Source organism: Balaenoptera ricei, chromosome 20 (assembly GCF_028023285.1).
Source record: "Balaenoptera ricei isolate mBalRic1 chromosome 20, mBalRic1.hap2, whole genome shotgun sequence".
Lineage (NCBI taxonomy): Eukaryota > Metazoa > Chordata > Mammalia > Artiodactyla > Balaenopteridae > Balaenoptera > Balaenoptera ricei.
The window spans coordinates 39,500,637-39,522,372 of NC_082658.1; the positions used below are offsets into that span (position 1 = coordinate 39,500,637).

At 35.6% G+C, this 21,736-nt stretch overlaps 1 protein-coding gene and 1 pseudogene across 4 annotated transcripts in view; one reads left to right on the forward strand and one right to left on the reverse strand.

Annotated features, from left to right (window-relative positions):
• Positions 1 to 21,736, forward strand: part of VMP1 (vacuole membrane protein 1) — a 127,295-nt gene that overhangs the window by 69,092 nt on the left and 36,467 nt on the right. For all 4 annotated transcript variants that reach the window (XM_059906504.1, XM_059906507.1, XM_059906506.1 and 1 more), the window contains one exon: positions 5 to 136. In XM_059906504.1, coding sequence (XP_059762487.1) covers positions 5 to 136 — 132 coding nt within the window. The remainder of the gene's footprint in view (positions 1 to 4; positions 137 to 21,736) is intronic.
• LOC132355809 (small ribosomal subunit protein eS1-like) lies at positions 9,145 to 9,965 on the reverse strand (annotated as a pseudogene).

Sequence of the window (21,736 nt, forward strand, 5' to 3'; positions counted from 1 at the left end):
GTAGGGTATCGGTACAGCGATCGGAGAGCTGCCTCCATATTTCATGGCCAGGGCAGCTCGCCTCTCAGGTGCTGAACCAGATGATGAAGACTATCAGGAATTTGAAGAGATGCTGGAACATGCAGAGACTGCACAAGTAAGATCAGTGGGGAAAAAAATAGAATACTTTAATTATCCCTTAAAGAGGTTATGATTAAGGTAAATTTTTTAATAGTTACTCTGAAGAAGAAAACTGCCAATGTAAACACATAGTTTAGTATAAAATATTTAGAAAAGCTGAAATATGAAAATGATTATACTCATGATCTTAGAATAGAGAAATACAGAAAGAGTCAACGAGACAACTCAGACTAAACCAGGGTAAATTCATGTGGCCAGGGACGTTAAGGAGCTGAAACATTATTTGTCCATTATGTGTTTATAAGTATTACCAAGCAGACCAGTGAATAAGTAAGGGGGATAAATAGGTGGACCAGGCTGTGAATCCAAAATAATAGAACTTCCTAATTAATTTTTTGAAAATAACACCAAAATAGTTTACCATGTTTAGAGGAAACTTAACTCCCAATTAAGAAGGAGCAATTAAGATAAACTTATCCTTTGTTGCAGGGTGGTGGGAGGGAAAGGCTGAGGCCTTTTACACCTGAGCACAAACTATATATCAACCTGTATCTTAGTGTTACAAAATAGGTGTTGTTCTTTGTAGGAAAATTCCTACAAACATTATTAACTGATTGAGTCTCCATCTTAGGGATGATAGTAGAAATCAACATAGACATAAATAAAAAGGATATAAAAGAGATTCTTGAAAGTCTTCATATAAAATACATCTCACTACCCAGATTTGATCTAAATTGTCTTATTATTGTGTGTCTGTAAGTGCATGTGCCCACATAAGTACGCATAAATTTTTTTGTTCAATGAGTTCATAGTTTTCTTAGTGGAATCTGAAACCCCAAACCCACTACCCTAGAGAGGGAAAAACATTTTTTTTTTAAATGACAGATGTCCTTTTTTTAAAAAAACGTTATTAAATGGAAATCAACTATGGATAGTTACAGTTTTTTATTGAAAACAAACTTTCAAATATGAATGTAGAATAGCCAAACGTAAAACAAAGCAGTCAAAGAGCTATGGCCATCTCTCTGCATGGAAAGAGGCAAATTGTCCTTGTGCTTTGTTTTAACCAAATATTGTGCCTTTCTTCCTCACATCATAATGTTTATATTAATGCTAATAATTATTACTAATAATTACTAATAATACTTTTTAATTATTTTTAATGCTTTTTAAAGTCCACTATCTGATTTAACCCTAGTATTAACTCTGAGGTAGTATGGAAAGGTACCATTTTTCTAATTTTATAGAAAACTGCAGATCTAGAAATTGTTACCTCCCAAGTTTTACATGCTTAGAAGTAGAGCTGGAACCAGAACTCAGAATGGCAGTGTCACTGGTAAATTCCATTTACTGAAACAATGTCCATCTATAGACATAGGTGGTTGAGTATCCCCATTTGTGATAACTGATACCTCTGTCATTTGTGGCACTAATTAATGCATGTCATTTAACATATCAAAACCTTTTATCATCTATATAAAATCAGCAAGTTGAAGTAGAATCAGTCTAAGATGGTGTGCAGCTTTAAATTTTCATGCTGTGGTTGGATACCAAACAGGTATAAGTACTGTTCTCTATTAAGCCAACTAAAGCCAACTAATGTATTGTGATTATTTTCCTTAAAGTTTTTTTGTTTTGGAATTAATATTTTTTTATTTGCATAGTTTCCTCAATCTCTTCTTTCTACCAGCTCTGTGAAACACTTCTCAAGATCACTTTCCACTTGGTAACGCACTTAAATTAATATCATTTCTATTTTTTTTTCTTGGAGTCATCACTCTGGATTCCCCCATGCTCCCACTCTAGTCTGTACGTGGTGTTTTCTTGGCGCTCTGCGCCATTGCTTCTCTCTTGATTTGGATCCCTTATCTTGCTCTTTCTTGATTTACTCCCTAATTTTAGTTGAACATATTCTGCAGTACCTTTCTGAGAAAGGACAAGTAGAAGGAAAATTCTTAAAATGCTGTATTCTTCATTCACACTTAATCAGTTAGATGAATATAGGATTCTAAGTTGAAATCATTTTTTAATTTAGAATTTGGAAGGCATTTCTCAATCATCTTCAGGCTTCTGGTGTTGATAGTGATATACCTAATGCCATGCTGAGCCCTCTTTATAGGTAGTCTTTTTGGTGGTTTTGTTTTTTTCTCTAGAAGATTGTAGATTCATTATCTGAGGTATGGGTCTTTTTTAATATTTATTCTGCTAGGCACTGAGGAACCTTGTCAACCTAGAGTCCACTAGTTTTGGGAAACATTCCTTTTTTTTTTTTTTTTTTAATAAATTTATTTATTTTTGGCTGCCTTGGGTCTTCGTTGCTGCGCACGGGCTTTCTCTAGTTGCGGTGAACAGGGACTACTCTTTGTTGCGGTGCGCGGGCTTCTCATTGCGGTGGCTTCTCTTGTTGCGGAGCACGGGCTCTAGGTGCGCGGGCTTCAGTAGTTGCAGCACACGGGCTCAGTAGTTGTGGCTCGCGGGCTCTAGAACACAGGCTCAGTAGTTGTGGTGCACAGGCTTAGTTGCTCTGTGGCATGTGGGATCTTCCCGGACCAGGGCTCAAACCCGTGTCCCCTCATTGGCAGGCGGATTCTTAACCACTGCGCCACCAGGGAAGCCGCATTCTTGTATTTTTTCTGTGTCAGTTTACCCTCTTTGGTCTCTACTCTTGCTTTCTGGAATTACCATTATTTTGATATTGGGACTCCAACACCTGTCATTTTAGTTTTTTTTATAATTTTCCTCCTAATATTTATCTCATTTTACTTTGTATGCAATTTCCTCAACTTTATATTCTATAATCTAATATTAAAATGTTTTTCCACTGTCATATATTTATTTTCAAAAAGCAATTTGTATTATACTTCCCCAAAAATGGCTTATCCTATCTTTTTGAAGGTATTTAGTTTCTTTAAGTTTTCAATACTCCAGGCATTTCTTTTAATTTTTCCCCTTTGTCTGTTCTGTTTCCTGTTGGAAGCTTTCCTCAAAGTCTGGTGATCCTTGTTTTTCTATAGAATAAGGCACATAAAAGCCAAATGGAAGCTATGTGTGTGGAGGCAAGGTATAGGAGTGGCAGGCCACCTGGTTTATTGGAACCTCTGTATATCAGTTTTTGTGCATCTTTCCTTTGGGGTAGTTCAGTTTCTTTAGTGATGGATCTTCCAGTTCCTTGCCTTGGGAATATAAATCTTGCTGCTGACATTCTAAAGCTAAGCTGTAGAAGGCGAGTTAGAGATCTTCATTTACTGAGTAGACTTTCACTTAACCTACTTTGTGGTAAGTCCGTGGATGCCTGCACAAAGATATCCTGAGTCCAGAACCTTTGGTATACTTTCTAGAGACTATACTTGATGTCTTTTTCGGGACTAGGGGAGGAAGCTGTCTGTGCTAAGTACTCTGTATACAGTCTCCTTGTTTTCAGCCCTACCCCAGTTTCTTCTGCAGTTCTGCTGATGATCCTTTGTGGAGTTCTGCAGTGCAAATCAATTTGCTTCTCTTCTATATCTTCCACTGCAGCCTCTCTGGTATAATCTTTTCTTCCCATCTGCCCCTGTCTTCATTTATTAATACTAGTTTCATCAAAGACAGAGTTCAGTGTTTCTGTTTGAGGTTATTATTAAGATAAAGGGTGTTCCAGTTATCTATTGCTGAGTAATAACCCCCCACCCCCGGTATTTAGTGCTTTGAAACAAGAAGAGTTTATATTGCTCACAGCTGTGCAATTTAGGCAAAATGGCTTGACTGTAAATCGGAGTATCTACTTCCAAGATGGTTTGCTGATATAACTGACAAGTTGATTCTGTCTGTTGGTTTGGAGTTCAGTTGGACTGTTGGTTTGGGACCTCAGATTACTCTTCATGGGGCTTCTTGGGTTTCCTCATATCATGGCACCTGAGTTCTAACAAGTGTTCTGAAAGAACCTTGCTGGAAGATGCAAGGCTTCTTGTAACCTAACCTCAGAAATGCCAGTCACTTTGCCACACTGTGTTGGTGAAGTAGGTCACTAAAGCCAGCCCAGATTCAGAGAGGGGAATTAGACCCACCTCTCAATGAGAGAGTAAGCAAAGAATTTGTAGCCATCTTTAACCTATCACAGGGGCAACGGTCTTATTTGGTCATCTTGAAATAGAACACTTACTATACAAACTAGAATTTCTCTAGGAGGGGGAATGAGATGGTAATTGATCTTGAAATCATATAATGTGAGAAACTGTTGAAAAGAATTTAGACATGTTTCCTTGAAAGGGGGAATTGATGAGCTTGTCAAATATTCAGAAGTTGTTATACTCATGAGTTATACTCATGCTGAGAAACTATAGAGGTAAACTTTGTCTTAGAATTAGCCAGTGAAAGTTTTCTGAGGCTCACATTGGCTGAATATTAAAAAAAAAAAATTCCTATAAATTTTAATTGTGTACAAATGGAATTGCTATTTCAAAAAAGAATGAGTTCCTTGTCTCCCTCTATGTGATACCTTTCATGGATCCATGCATAGCGACTCCCTGCATTGAGTAGAACATTAGCTGGATGACTCATTTCATTCTTCACAATTTTTTGATTCTTAGATTATGAATAATACATTCCGTAAATTTGTTACCATCTAAAAGCTCAACTTCCAAAAATTCAGGTCTCCTAGAATTTGATGAAGAAGTAAATCACGCTTCATCTTATACGTGTAATTTGAGCTCTCGAAGACTTTTACATCTTGAAGACTCTAAATCTTTATCTACCATTAGGGTAATAATCTTTTTCCGTCATCCCTTATGGCCATGATTATTATTATTATTATTTTTTTTTTTGGCTGCGTTGGGTCTTCGTTGCTGTGTGCGGGCTTTCTCTAGTTGCGGCGAGCAGGGGCTACTCTTCGTTGCAGTGCGTGGGCTTCTCATTGTGGTGGCTTCTCTTGTTGTGGAGCACGGGCTGTAGGCGCACAGGCTTCAGTAGTTGCAGCACGCGGCCTCAGTAGCTGTGGCATGTGGGCCCTAGAGCACGTGGGCTTCAGTAGTTGCAGCACGTGGGCTCAGTAGTTGTGGCACACAGGCTTAGTTGCTCCATGGCATATGGGATCTTCCCGGACCAGGGATTGAACTTGTGTCCCCTGCATTGGCAGGCAGATTCTTAACCACTGTGCCACCAGGGAGGTCCCACAATACTTCTGATGGTCATGAGGTTTGACTGTTTTCATTCTATAAAGCCAATAATTACCATCACTGTTTTAGGATAAACTTTATATTTCTTATTCCCTAATTTCATACTTGCTTGTATTAAAAAATCAAGTAAGCAAAACGTACACTTCTGTTTCATGTTCTTTAGTCAGAAATTATATACTCTTTATGAACATTTTATTTAAAATTTTTACCCCAAATTACAATTGTATGTACTGTCAATTGTTTATATAAGCTAGAAAATAATATAATAAAAGAGTAACTTATTCCTGACAATTTTGTCATCTTCCCTATTAATTTTCTTTCTAAGGTCAGTAAAAATCTGTGTGTAAGGCACTTGAATGAAGTGCCTCGGTACAAACAATGAAGTAGAAGATATTTTGCCTGATTTGAATAGGAAAAACACTCAGGAACACACAGCCGGTGAATCTCAGAGCCAACACCCAACCCAGTTTTCTGACTTTGAGATTAGTGCTTTGCTTACTGTAAGCCAGCATAGCAACATTTTCATCCAGGTTAATGCAACAAAAAATGAAGAACAGATTAAAAAATTTTTTTTTCTTTCTGTTACATTTGATTTGAATTTTCTTTTCTTTCTTTATTGCCTTTCATGCTTTTTTTCACTAGTATCCATCGGTTTTGTGGCTTATTATAGATTTCAGTATATGTAGGTTTATTTATCCCTACATACTTTTTCCCAGGTGTAGACAAGGGGTTATGAGGTTTTTAACTTTTGTTTATTTATTTTGCAGGTTGGGGAGGGGGCTGTTGCCAGTTTTCCACATTTTAAATTAGCTGAGAGAGTACTAATGTTTTAATTCATTAGTCAAAGAAGAGTTTTGCAAAATAAGTTTGTCAAATATAAGGTTTTTGTTTTTGTCTGTTCTTGCTTAACACTGTGTAGAATATTACTATATCCAAGTAAGATACCTCACCTGCTTTTTTTTTGTTTTTTTTGTTTGTTTGTTTTTTGTTTTTAATTTGGCTGAGTTGGGTCTTAGTTGCGGCACGCAGGATCTTTCGTTGCAGTGAGCGGGCCTCTCTCTAGTTGTGGCGTGTGGGCTCCATAGTTGTGGCGGGCGGGCTCAGTTGCCCCGCGGCATGTGGGATCTTAGTTCCCCAACCAGGGATCAACCTGCATCCCCTGCATTGGAAGGCAGATTCTTAACCACTGGACCACCAGGGGAGTCCCTCCTCAGCTGTCCTGATACACTTTTGTGATGCATCCTTGTGTTTGTTTTTCATTTTCACTATGCAAATAAATTTACAACAGTTTTGTCATTTTATGTCTAAATCAGTGATATTGCAAACATTTTTTGTTTTTAGTAACAAATTTGTCTTAGGCTCTTTGCCTCTGTTACTTTTTCCAGGTTTGCATATTTTCAAATTATGTTAGTGCTTATAAATTGAAACATTCCAGAAATATTAAAAGTAAAAAGTGAAAGTTCACACACACCTACTCCCCAAAGTAGGATAATAACCACCATATTCTAGACTGTTTTCTGTGTATGGAACACTTTTTTTTAATAAAAGCTAAAATCATACCATATATATTAGTCTTAGATTCCTTTTTCACATATATATCGTAGACATTTGATACTGATTTTTAAAATTGTGTTCTTATTACAAAGTGATTACGTACAGCTCATTGTAGAAAATTGGTATTTGTATACTTAAAAAAAAATCCCTTCATCCTTCATTCTTTTTCTCTGTAAATATTTGTGAGTGAGTCATATTCTATTTATTGTTTTATGACTTGTTTTGAATATAAAAACATACTGTGAACATTTTTCAGTCATCAAATATTTTCCACATCTTTGTTTTTTTTTAGTAATTTTCTTTGTGACTACAAAGTATGTTTATGGTATAAAATGTTGAAACCACAGAAAAAGAAAAAACCCTTTCGTCTAACTGGTTAGTTTATCCATTTTTTTATATTTAGTGTATTTTTCATTTTCTTATTGATTGACATTTTTAAGGAGATTCCTTTTGTCATATGCTGCCAGTAATTTTTCCATATTGTTCATTGTGTGTTTTACTATGTTTTGTTTTTTGAATAAAGAAATTCACATTTTTGTCTTTATTCCAATATCTTAGATGTTTCCTTTTGGAGTCGTGCCTAAAATTATCTTCCTGAACCCTTACGATTATGTAGTAGATATTCTGCTGCATTTCCTTTTAGTATTTTTATGGTTTTATTCTTTTACCTTTAAATCTTTTATCTGTTAAAATATTTTTACCAATCATATAATGTAAGAATCTAAGTTTTTCTTTTTTAGATCATTACCTATTTGTGTATTGTTCTAACACTATTTACCCAATGATTTTAACATGTTAGTTTTCTCTTAGGTTTTATTGTTATAAGTTGGATATTATATTTTTGTAAATAGTTATTAATGGTATATAAAAAGATACTAGGTTTTTATTTGGTAATCTATAAGTTTCCTGACATCTTTTTAGTTATAGCTTATTGATTGTGATTGTGATTTAAAAGTTTTTATAGTAATCAGTTTCATAAAGATCCAAAAGTTTATCTGACTTTGGTGCTGGAATTTCCTCATAGATGCATGTATTTTGTAAAACCCCCCAATTTGACAAGAGCAATAAAAAAGTTGGATCAACTGTAGCTAAAATAGCAAATTAAGTAAAATGAAACAGGGTGGGAAATGTGTTTTTTTATTCTTGAAGGTAAAAGCCTTTGGTAGAATAAGTTTATCAGCAGGAAGAGTGAAAAAAACCTTGGCTCTCGTTGCTTTACCATGTGCTCTCCAACTAGGTTAAAGGGTGTATATGCTTTTACTAGGAAACTGTTTCTAGGTAACAATTTTAAAGCTAAGTATTTACTTAAATTCCAGTTTTGACTGATGGTTGGATTTTGTTCTGTAGGTATTTGGGGGAGAAAAAAAGATTATTAATGCATTTATTTGAATTCTGATTCTTTATGGTACCTACTTTATTTTTGTGACTACAGTATTGAGATTGGGCAGTATTTTTCCACTAAGCTGACTTCCTTTTGCTCTTGGCTTTCTATCATGTTTTTACTAGATGTCTGTGGGAGGTAGACATGAATGAATGTAGCTTCCTATGACCTTGAACAATTCTAGCATCATTTATAAGAGTTACGTCTAAAGAGCTGTTATGTGCTTTGTGGACTGTTTCATGCAAGGTTTAATTATTCCCTTTATGATCTTTTTCTTCTTTGTTCCTGATTTCTGTTAATGATATCACTGTCTTCATAATCACTTGGTGTCAAAATTTGAATCATCTGACTCCCTCCTCACTTCTCATATCCAGTCATTCTTCAGGCCTGTTGATTCTAACTCCACAGTATCTTCAAATTCGTCCTCTCTTTTCCCTTCCCACTGCTGGTTCATGCCTTTATCACTTCTCCACTGAACATTTATAGTGACTTCCTAATAGGTCTCCTCTTTACTAGCCTTTTTTCCCCCCAATCTATTTCCACAGAAAGCAACAAAAAACAATTTTCTGAAAAATACCTCTGGTCATGGAACTTTGCTGCTCAAAAATCTTCCCAGTCCCTGGAAATTGTCTCTTGCTGTATCTTTCTTGTGTCACTTATCACTTTCTGCCTTCTTTTAGAACTGTCTGTGGGCTTTTCTCATCTTACCCAGGAGTTTGTAAGCTCCTCGAGAGGAGGCCACAAAAATATTTGTATTTTTGGCTGTGCCTGCATGGTCTTGCACATACTACTCACGCAGTAGATACTTTGAATGAACTAAGAAATATCAGTTAAGAGAGAAAAGGTACCATTACATGAAACATGTTCACTTAATATTCAGTCTTTTTTATTAACATCACAAATAAGATTTTTTATTTGTCACCCTTACAAGTCTGAATTTTAAACAGTTTTTTGGACTGGTGGCTCATATCCATCAGCTTGTTCAAGTTTAGCACCTGTCTCATCCCCATTAGCTTTTCCAGAACTACTTACTGCCTTCATCATGAAACATGAGTTTTCCCATTTCAAACCTGGGGTTTACTTTCCTAACAGAGACATCATAGAGCAGATAAATAGATTGGCAAGCCTTTTCCATGTCTTTTCCAATGCTGTCTGGAATCAGTTTTTTGACAATTTCTTTCAAGTCATCTTCTTCTGGTTTTGTCAGACCTATTGGTGCTAACAGTGAGGTTTTCTGAATCTGATTGCTGCATTTTTTAGTAAAAACAGCACTGGATAGACGAAGTTAATAATCATCAGTAGTCTTGACATCAACATGGGCTTCAGTCATGGGCTGCCATTTTTTGACCGTGGAGCACATTTTGTCATAAGCAAGATCCATGCCACGGAAATTAGACAGTTTTTGCCCTGAACATCCTCAGTAATTAGCTTGAATTTTCTAAATGCAACTTCATCATTCTGCAGATCAGCAAAGCTCACTTCAAAACATGACCCTTGAGGCCATCCAATGTGATTTTGGTTCCTTGAGTTTTTGTGACCAGTTTTTCCTGTATTTTTATATTGAACATATCTGGTGCTTTCACATCATACCGATCTTTCTTAGAAAATGGATCAACCACTTTCCTTTAGGCTCCCTTTTTGCTGCCTTTTGTAAGGTGCTTATTCTTGCAGATTGCTGTGTTGCTGCTCAGCCAAAAGGGAATATTCAGTCTTACTCCCCTGCAAAATAAAATATAAAATACGGTGAACACAGAAATCATCTTACATAAAAAAGGTTGAACTGTTTTGCATCTTTGAGTTTAATAATCATCTGATTGTAAAGCACTACAGAATTTACAGAATCTTTCATTCAAAAAAAAATCATCTGAGAGCAAGGGTTGAAGATAATATAGTAGACATCATTAAGTTAAATGACTTATACTTTTGAATTCACATTAAGTAAAATAATGCTAGTAAAGTTCTATACTTTAGAAAAAAATAAAGGTTATTGTGGTGACTTGTTTATTCTGTAAGCTGTGTAACCAAAGAAAAAGGTAAATTAAAGACATGAGGAATAAAAGAGTTTGAAAAATAAAGTAACTTATTTGCTTGATGTACCCTAAAAGATTAGGGCAGCCACTATTATTGAAGTAATGGGGAACGGGAGCATGGGTGGTTGTATTTTTGTGTTTAAAACTTACACAGTAGGGTAGGAATGTTGTACGTATTTACTTAGAAGAATATGGTTTGAATAAGTTTGCTTTCCTAAATGACATCTGTCCAAGTGACCTAGCTGCTTGGATTCTTTTTCATAAAATATTAGGTTGCTGACTGTGAAAGTTACTATCACTATAGAAAATTGAGAATTAAGTTAGAAATAAGAAATTTAAATTTCTTAGAACTTTTAAAATAATACAGTCTTTTCCTCCATATTTATAGTGGTTAGCTTTTCTTTCTGTTGGGTGTAATTCATGAGTCTGTACACCACCTTAGATTAACTAGTTCCTCAAAGGGTGTTTTATAATTTCTGGATTTAATTTTATTTTAAGGGAGCATTTCTTAGCTTCTGTTTAGGACAGCAGTATTTAAATTAATTAATACTTGCCACTTACACTTAGTCTGATTTATTGAAACTAAGTCCCCAAGTTAAGTTTAAATACTAGTATCTTTTACTAGCTTGTATTAAATATATTTAAGGCTGAAAATACCTTTTTGAGGGGGTTGAATAGGATCCATTTCCTATTCAGAAATTTCAAGTTATTTACATTATTTTATTAGTGAAAACACGTAAGTGATGAACCAAAAAAAGTTCATCAGTTGTAATGTAGTTTTTTTTTTTTTTTTAGAATACTGAGTAATATCTTTTTTTTAATTGAAATATAGTTGATTTACAGTGTTTCAGGTGTACAGCAAAGTGATTCAGTTATATGTGTATATATATATTCTTTTTCAGATTCTGTTCCATTGTAGGTCATTACAAGATATTGAATATAGTGTAGTTCTCATTCTTATGGTGCATTTTCTTTGTATGCAGAATAGATTACCCAGTGAACATCCTCCAAAGTACAAGGTGATAGTTAAAGGGGTTTTGGGGGGTTTTTTTTGGCATTCTTTTGATAATGATAGAATATATGTTTGATCATTTGAGTTTAGAGACAATGGGAAAGCATTTAATAATGATTATTTATACATTCGCTAAAGTGCTTTAACCTTCCTTTGATGCTATTTTTTGTTAAGCACATTTTCCTATGAAGTGTTTGTAGTTGCACACACCATGTCAGTGCCTGCTGGTTTTTCCTCCTGTGAAGTATCCGTTCTTTTATATACAGAGATTTATGAAAGAGTTCATGGTGTGGATGATCAGAAACCCAACAGGACTCATTTTCATATAATTTAGTGCCAGTTGAACACTCTGGGTGCTGGTTGTTGCTGGGACCTGTTTTTGACTCTGTTGAACCTTTACTGGCTGTGGTTTGTCTGGCCATCACATGACTTCTCTGAAAATTCCCCCTCCCCTTCATTTCCAGTAAACTGTTTGAGTAGGAGTGAGTCAGAGTGAAACCAGCTTCCCTGTAACCACAGGGCTTGTTAAAGAATTTGTCAACGTGGACTCTAGAGGGTTTGCATTAAGCTTTGCAGTAACTGCTATGGTTTGTGTTGCGTCAGGAGTTCCACAGAAAAGCTTCCTGTTCTCAAGATCTCTTGCTTGTTTGCAAAGGGTTAAACTGATCAACTTTACCATAATGAACATTAGAGACACATGTTAAACACATTTATTTATCACTTAAAGGCTGTGTCAAAGCTACCAAGGCTTATTGTAGTTTCTTTTTTCAGAATCAACCAACCACACCCAACAACGTTAAGTTTTTGAAAAGGCAGGCCTGCTAGATCTTCTTTCAGAGCTGGCTCATAATTTTACCACAAAGTACCATCAAGATTAAGCAATTTTAAGTGGTCTCTTTTGAAGGATTCTGTTGCAAGATATTGCGACTACTAGCACAGTTAGCTTTTGGTACACAAAGGTCACTTACTTGCATTTGGTTCAACAAGAAAAGGTAGCACTTAAAATAGTTCTGTAGTTGTAGTTTCTAAGCACACTTAGCATGAATTATGGTGGAATTCTTAATACCTCATTTTATTTGCTTTCTCAGGAAGATTTCACTTTATTTTGAATTCTTCTCTTGCCCCTCCACTCCCAGACTTTTAATCTTTCTTCGTTTTCTGACTCTTCTCATTTTCTTTAACCCATTCTTATAGTAGTATTAACAGGAAAGAGAGTCGCAATATGATTCAAACTGCCAAATCAGTGGCCACTGGGAAACTTGTCTGCTCATCGTGCACTCCTGAACCCGTTTATTTTTACACGTTCATTTCTGTATTTAACCACGTCATCTTGGCCAGACTTTTATTTTAAAAATAAATTTAAAGAATACATTTAAACTTAACCTCCTTAAAATCATTTTTATTCTGCTTACCTTTTTTGTAACAAAATAAATTTAGGGAAAAGAACATGGCAGATAATTTTGAGCTAAGTATTCCTCACAGGAAAGAATACTACAGAATAATGGAAGTTTAAAATTGTTTATATTCTAACAATGCTCACAAACTCTCAATGATCAAATCAAAATAGAAGAGAAACATTAGTTTTGATGAAGAAGCATTCTAATTGAAATTAGATGATTTAAAAATGAAAATAAGAGGTTAATACATTCATTTACAAAGCGCAATAAGTAATAAATGTTTAAGATTTTTCTTGTTAGTTTGCTTTAGACATTGGAGAAAAATATAGTCTTGTTTTATGTCTGCTTCGTTCTTCTCATTTGCACACCTGTTTACAGCTATGGGGTGGAGGGGATAAGCATTAGACAGGCATTAGGTTACCTTTGTTAAACTAATTTAAAGATTTTACTCAGGTTTGTGTTTCAAACACCTTTTGTAAAATGCCTTTAGAAAGGCCCCTTTCATTGAAACTTAGACCAACAGACTGTATGTATGCTGTGCTTTTGCTCGAGTTTGCAAATCAGTAACACACTAAATACACATCCACCCTCTGTTGTAACTGCTGAATGCTCCTAGGGATCCTGGCCTAAGATCAGAGTTAGTGCAAGACATGGACAGCAGAATAACTATTATGCTCATTTCCTATTACAAAAGGTGTTTTTGTTTCTAATTCGTCAAGGTTCTTGGTTTGTCATAACAGATATGTAGTTCTTTCTCGCTGAGTATTTAAGAAAATTTCTCTTGGTAGAGTGTTCTTCCCGTTTTCCTGTCTTGGACCTTACCATGTAATAAACATGACTATCGTGCTTTTAAACTAAAGGGCTATGTAGAGACACCAGGAAGTAGGCATGGTAATTAATACAGTGCTCCCCTCAAAAGTAGGCATGTACTGTAGACTTCCTTGTCCACTTTCCCTGATAAGGGTCTGCATCCATTAATTAATCAAAACTTGTAAAAATTTATTTTTACTACTCCTTGAGGTAAAGACTTCAGTAAGTTCATAGGCTGTTATTTAAAGCCATGCTCCCATTTGTTTGTTTTAAATTTGCCTCTTTCACGTTATAAAGGGCGCTACCCTCATTCTAGTATTGTAAGATTTTTTTTAAACACTTTTCCTTTCCTCTGTTCATAACTTTATAGATTTTAGTCAGTTACCTTTTCAGCCTTTCTAAAAAAAATAATCATTTACTTTTTATATCTAATAACCCCAAACTCTTTGATCATTTTAATTCGTGCTCCCCCCATGGATCTTTATCTAATTCTTTTACATTTTTTCTGACATGAAGTTGTCAGAACTGCATATGATTTTTCAGGGACAACTACACTACTGTACTTGTGTTTTTTCAGATTTCTACAACCACAGTCCTGTTTGGCAATGCATTTTGCTAATGTTTTTAATAAATTGTTTACTTCATGTTTACTTCAATAAACTGTTTACTTGGGAGACCACTCCCAGTTCCCTTTCCTTTGTTCATAACTGGAAACTTTTATAACCCATCACTTTATCTATCTATATATATATATATATTTTTTTTTTTTTTTTTTTAGCCACGTTGCATGGCTTGCAGGATCTTAGCTCCCTGACCAGGAATCGAACCCAGGCTCTCAGCATTGAAAGCACAGTGTCCTAATCACTGGACTGCCAGGGAATTCCCCATCATTTTACATTTAAATAATTTTTCCCTAAATGTGTTATCTTACTGTTATCCACTTTGAAACTTACCTTCCACGTTTCCATTTTCTCTCTCAAGTTTACAAGATCTTTAAATTTATTGCCATGATTTTGGCACTTTATAATTTTAATTTCAGCTGTAGGTTTAGAACTTAAACTCTGTTCCTTTTTTCGGGACCATTTATAAACTTGTTAAGTGGGATGATTGGGTCTCTCTTAGGAAAGAATCCCACTATTTACATTGCTCATCATAGAGATGATCCCATTTATCTTTATCCTTTGTTTTCGGTCTCTTAAGTTTCCTGTCCCTGACAATTTTGTAAATTCTGTACTGACCTAGTTTTCATAACTTTGCATGTCTGAGTTCATCTCAACCATTTTTACTTTTTTCCCCCTTTTTTTCATTCACAGTATTATTGTTCTTACATACACAGTAGATTGTCATATGCTTTTTGTTTAAATTCCAGTTTTAATCTGGAAATAAAAGTTATTCATTAGTTACTTACAACCAAACTACAATCAATTATAAATGCTAAAAATGAAGGGTGATTTTTTTTTCCCCCCTAGCATTAACTAAGATTTGGTAAATACCCTTTCTGGTGAGACATGAGAAGATCACATGAGGAGATATTGGCTTCAGACAGGAAGAAGAGAGAGAAGAAAAGAAAAATGCATTACTTGTGTAATGTGTCATTTCTAATAAATCTTGCATACTCAGACATTTTCCCTGAGTGTCTAGAGCGCTGTTGTTCTTCTTGGGCTACAGTGTTCGTTGTTATTTCAAGTAGAGGCCAGGCAGGCACTGATAGGAGTGGATGCCGGCCTGCCTGCCTTCCTAGGAATTACCATATGGTTTCTTTTCAACAGAAAACTAAGCAGGGATAGAGAGAGGAAAAGGAAGCAGCAGATACTGGCTGGTTTTACTGCTAGTAACTTGGACTGTGAAAAGGAGGAAAAAAACTCTGTATAGTTATCTGGAACTTCCAAAAATACTGCTCTACTTTTTATCTGAAAATGTTAGCAAATGCTGACTGTCAGACCCTGAGAAAGTCTCCTGAAACCTTATTTCTTCCATCTCTTCTTTGCTCCTAGACTACCCAAGAGATATTTTGTGTCTAATAGATGATTTGTGAGTTTTACGATTAGTAATCATGGTGAGGTGACCATTACAGATGTAAGTAACTAAAGAATTTCCTCTTATTTCCATCTTGCCCTCTTGTCATGGAGTGTTTGGTAAACTAATTGGTTGCACTGCAAGGCAGATTTGATAAATTTTCAATTCTTAATGCATTTCCTTCCTTTCCTCCTTCCTGCTTTATAGCCCTCTTCCTTCCTTGATATTAACATGTTGCTCTTCTCTTTTTGAAATTAGAAACAAAACAAAACAAAAGCCTCTTATCCCCTTAACTTGTGATGTCGCCCTAGAACTGAGCTCACATAGTGTCTGACTAAGAATTCTGACAAGATATTTTATTTCATTGGTTCTCAGGGTTTTTTTCTTGATAGTAATGTCAAGTAATATCAGTCTAAACAATTTTGTCCCGTAATCAGTTTTGTCTCTTAATTATCATGGTGATAGATATTATTATCATCATTTTGCAGAAAAGATGAAGAAACTGTGGCTCAGGGAAGTCTGAAAACAACAAAGTTGGTGCTGTATCATTTGATGTTGCAGTAAATCTGTAGAATTGGTGTTCTTATATTCTGTTTCTCTTTTTCATGCTTTCCTTTTCATTGTAGGTTTCCTTAGTCATCTCTTTCCCCATCTCTACCAATTGCAACCCACCCACCATCCACATATACACACTAGATTATTTATTTATCTCTCAAGGGAAAACACTTGCTGGAACAGTCTTCCTCTACATTCTTAGCCTGGCTTATTCCCTCACCTCCTTTAGGTTTTTAATCAAATATCACCTTTTCTGTCAGGCCTTCTCCAACCATCGTATTTAAAATTACAACTTGCCTGCCACCCCATTTTGTAGTTGTTGTCTCCTCCCATTAAACTGTAAGCTCCATGAGGATCCAGATTATCAGTTTGATTCAGTGTTGTATCCGTTGCTCCTATAATAGCATTTGGCATGTAGTAAACACTTGCTAAACGTTTATAGAATTAATGGTCAAACCACAATGTCCTCATCTTTATATTCTTTATTACCATGCATGCATATACCATATATATATGGTAGTTACCAGCTTTTTTGGGTTGAATTTAATTGCTTTTAAATAAGAATTTTGGTTCTAATTTTGTCTTCTAAAATTCTGTATGGGTAAAAACGATATGTAGTTTTCCCAAAACTCAGCACTTAAAGCTTTTCTTTTCCTCCTCTTTTCATGCTTGAATTTATTCAGTCTTCATATGTTTGAGTTATCAAAGCTACTAATTACCACAGACAGACTCATTAGAACCATCTGTAGGAAAGTAGATAGGTTTAGATTTTTTTCAATTGAGATTTATTATCAACTGGCAACATGGAAGCAATATTAAGAGTAATTTATGTTACAGCCACTTTTGAAAAGTGTTTGGCACTGTCTACATAAACATACCCTACGATCTAGCAGTTCCATTTTGTAGATTTATACATAGAAGAAAGATGCTCCAGAAGACTTGACAAGAGTAGTCATAGCAGCATTATTTGTAATAGCCCCAAACTAGAAACAACCCTAATGTCCACCAACAGTAGTGTAAATTGTGGTATATTCATACAAAGGCAGCAAATTGATTATTGCCACGTGCAGCAGCAGGAGTGAATCACATGGACATAATGTTGACCTACAGAAGCCAGAAATAAAAGAGGACCTACTGTATAATTCCATTTATATAAAGTTCAAAAATAGGCAAGCTACATTTATAGTAATAGAAGTCAGTGAGGGGCTTCCCTGTTGGCACAGTGGTTGAGAATCTGCCTGCCAATGCAGGGGACACGAGTTCGAGCCCTGGTCTGGGAAGATCCCACATGGTGCAGAGCAACTAGGCCCATGAGCCACAATTACTGAGCCTGCGCTTTTGGAGCCTGTGCTCCGCAACAAGAGAGGCTGCGATAATGAGAGGCCCGCACACCGCGATGAAGGGTGGCCCCCACTTGCCGCAACTAGAGAAAGCCCTCGCACAGAAACGAAGACCCAACACAGCCATAAATAAATTAAAAAAAAAAAAAAAAAAAAAGAGGCATGAATGCAAGCCTGTCATGTTAAAAAAAAAAAAAAAGAAAAAGAAGAAGTCAATGATAGTGGTTATTTTGGGAGAAGAAGTAATTACTAGTAGTGCCACCAGTGGGGTTTCTGGAGTTCTGGTAATGTTCTGTATCTGGATCTTGGTGGTAGTTACATGGGTGTGTTCTTTGTAAAATTTCACCAAGATGTATATTTTAGATTTATGTACATTACTGTGTATCTGCTGTACAGCTAAAAAAAAATAGTTTTACCACCCTTCCCCCAAAGTAAATTTGGTAATAAATATACGAGTACATGTAGAAATTCATTTAATTATATAGCTGATATCTTTCTATTTTAGGCACAACTCTCTGAAATGTGTGTCACTCATGGACCTTTATTTTTTACTATACTCCATGTTACAGACTACATTGATTGTACTTAGGGCCTATGCATGTGTAACTGAAATAATGTTTGTGAAACAGTATTTACTTGTATCACATGTACTGATCTCACATTTTTATTCTGTTCATTAAAAAGATGCTATTTGTGACCAACTAAATTTTCACAATATGCAGTCTAATAAAACTGCACTAAATAATAGAAATGTATGAGTATGAACAGGAGCAAAATCTGAATTTTCAGATTTCTAGATGGATCAGGTTTTTAGTACTTATTAAATTTAGCTAGTTGCCAAAATAAATGGTTCTTACTGTTTCAGAAAATACACAGATCTTCTTTGTGTTCATTTTTAGACATGACTTCATAGATTTTGATTAATGTGTGATCTGATTTTTATATTTATATGTTTTATGTGTAATCCCCCCTTTTTCAAAGGGGAAAAGATGGTGTTTATGTTCTTCAATTTTATTTTTAATGTGTCAGAGAGAAGGAACCATATCCCATTTTTAGATGACAAAAGCAAGCAATAGATAATTCTAGCTAGAAAATCCAATACTGTTTATAATCATTATTTTTAACTTCCTAAATAGTAGTGTACCGGATGGGATACGAAGAAGATAAAACAAATGTTTACTTGTTACACATTGGAGTACACAGATTTCTCATATTTGTTATTTACAGTCTTGATTTTTGCCCCATCTGTGAACCATCTAAGGAACCATTAGTTCCTTATTGGTTTTTTTTCCTTCTTTTTAACTGCTGAATCCTTATTTTTCTTAATTGAGATATAATTGACATCTAACATTGTATTAGTTTTAGGTATACAACATAATGATTTGATGTATGTATATACTGCAAAATTATTACCACAATAAGTTTAGTTAACATCCATCACCACATATTGTTACAAATTTTTTTTTCCTTGTGATGAGAACTTTTAAGATGTCTCTTAACAACTTTCAAATATACAGTACAGTCCTGTTAATGAGAATCACCATGCTGTACATTACATCCCCAGAACTTATTTATCTTTTAACTGGAAGTTTGTACCTTTTGACTACCTATGCCCGTATCACCCATCCTCCATCCATCTGCCTCTGGCAATCACCAACCTGGTTTTCTGTATGTATGATCTCAGGGTGTTTTTTTTAGATTGCACATATAAGTGAGATCATATAGTATTTGTCTTTCTCTGACTTATTTGACTTAACATAATGCCCTCTAAATCTATCCATGTTGTTGCAAATGGCAAGATTTCCTTCTTTTTTATGACTGAATAATATTACAATGTGTGTCTTTCTATCTTTACGTATATATCCCACATTTTCTTTATCTATTCATCCATCAATAGACACTTAGGTTGTTTCCATGTCTTGGCTATTGTAAATAATAATATTTCAATAAACCTGGGGGGGGTTGCAGATATTTTTTCAAGATAGTGATTTCATTTCTTTTGGAACAAAACCCAGAAGTGAAATTGTTGGGTCATATGGTAGTTCTAATTTTAATTTTTCGAGTACCCTCTATACTGGCTGTACCCATTCCCACCAACAGTGCACGTCTTTTTCTCCGCATCTTTGCCAACACTTGTTATCTCTCTTTTTTTTTAGTTTTTAATGTTTATTTATTATTTATTTTTGGCTGCGTCACGTCTTAATTGCGGCACACAGGATCTTTCATTGCGGTGCGCGGGCTCTTCGTTGCGGTGTGCGGGCTTCTCTCTAGTTGCGGCACGCAGGCTCCATAGTGCATGGCTCTGTAGTTGCGGCATGCGGGCTTAGTTGCCCCTCAGCGTGTGGGATATTAGTTCCCTGACCAGGGATTGAACCCACGTCCCCTGCATTGAAAGGTGGAATCTTAACCACTGGACCACCAGGGAAGTCCGAACAGTTGTTATTTCTTGTCTGTTTTATGATGGCCATTCTAATAGTTGTGAGGTGATATCTCATTATGGTTTTGATTTCCCTGATGATTAGTGTTGTTGAGCACCTTTTCATGTACCTGTTTGCCATATGTGCGTCTTTTTGGTAAAATATCTGTTCATATCCTCTACCTATTTTTTAATCAGATTTTCTTTTCTGTTGAATTGTGTGAGTTCCCTATATATTTTGGATATTAACCCCTTGTTAGATACATGGTTTGCAAAAATTTTCTCCCAGTTGTTACGTTGCGTTTTCATGTTGTTGATGGTTTCCTTTGCTGTACAAAGCTTTTTAATTTGATGTAATCCTACGTGTTTATTTTTGGTTTTGTTGCCTTTGCTTTGGTGTCATAGCCAAAAAATCATTGCTAAGACCAAGGTCAAGGGGCTTATCCCCTATGTTTTCTTCTAGGAGTTTTATGGTTTCAAATCATATGTTCTAGTGTTTAATCCATCTTGAATTGATTTTTGTGTGTGGTGTAAGATAGGGGTCCAGTTTGATTCTTTTGCATGTAGCTATCTAATTTTTTTCAACACCATTTATTGAAGAGACTATTCTTTCCCCATTGTATATTCTTGGCTCCTTTGTCATAAATTAATATTTCATATATGTGAGGGTTTATTTCTGGGCTCTCTATTCTTTTCCATTGATCTATGTGTCAGTTTTTAAGCCAAAATCATACAGTTTTGATTACTGTAGCTTTGTAATACAGTTTGGAATCAGAAAGCATAATGGCCCCAGCTTTGTTCATCTTTACTAAGATTGCTTTGGCTATTCTGGGTCTTCTGTCATTCCATACAAATTTGGGGATTGTTTGTTCTATTTCTGTGACAAATGCCATTGGAATTTTGTTTGAGATTGCATTGAATCTGTAGATTGCTTTGAGTAGTATGGACACTCGAACAATATTCTTCCAACCCATGAGCATATAATGTCTTTCCATTTATTTGTGTCTTCAATTTCTTTCCTCAGTGTCTTATAGCTTTCAGTGTGCAGGTTTTTTACCTCCTTGGTTAAATGTATTCCTAGGTATTTTATTCTCTTTTGGTGCAATTGTAAATGCAAATGTTTTCTTAATTTCTTTTTCTGATAGTTCATTATTAGTGTATAGAAACACAATAGATTTTTTTTTTTGTTTTGGCTGCATTGGGTCTTCATTGCTGCACACGGGCTTTCTCTCTAGTTGTGGCAAGCAGGGGCTACTCTTCGTTGTGGTGTGCGGGCTTCTCATCGTGGTGGCTTCTCTTTGTTGCGGAGCATGGGCTCTAGGCACGTGGGTTTCCGTAGCTGTGGCACACGGGCTCTAGAGCACAGGCTCAGTAGTTGTGGCGCACAGGCTTAGTTGCTCTGCAGCATGTGGGATCTTTCCGGAGCAGGGCTCAAACCCATGTCCCCTGTATTGGCAGGCGGATTCTTAACCACTGCGCCACCAGGGAAGTCCCCACGATAGATTTTTGTATATTGATTTTTTATTCTCCAACTTGACTGAATTAGTTGATTAGTTCTAACAGTTTTCTGGTGGAGTTTTTAGGATTTTCTGTATATAACATCATGTCATCTGCCAACAGAGATGGTTTTACTTTTTCATTTCCCATTTGAATAAAAATGATAAGAGAGTGAGCATCCTGTCTTCTTCTTAATCTTAGAGGAAAAGCTTTCAGTTTTTCACAAGACTATGATATTAGCTGTGGGCTTGTCATATATGGCCTAATTCCCTCTGTACCCACTTTGTTGAGAATCTGTGTGATGATTTTCCTTTTTTTTTGAGAATTTTTGCATCTGTGTTCATCAGGGATATTGGCCAATAATTTTCTTTACTTGTAGTGTCCTTGTCTGGTTTTGGTTTTGGGGTAATGCTGGCCTCTTAAAATGAATTTGCAAGTGATCCCTCCTCTTCAGTTTT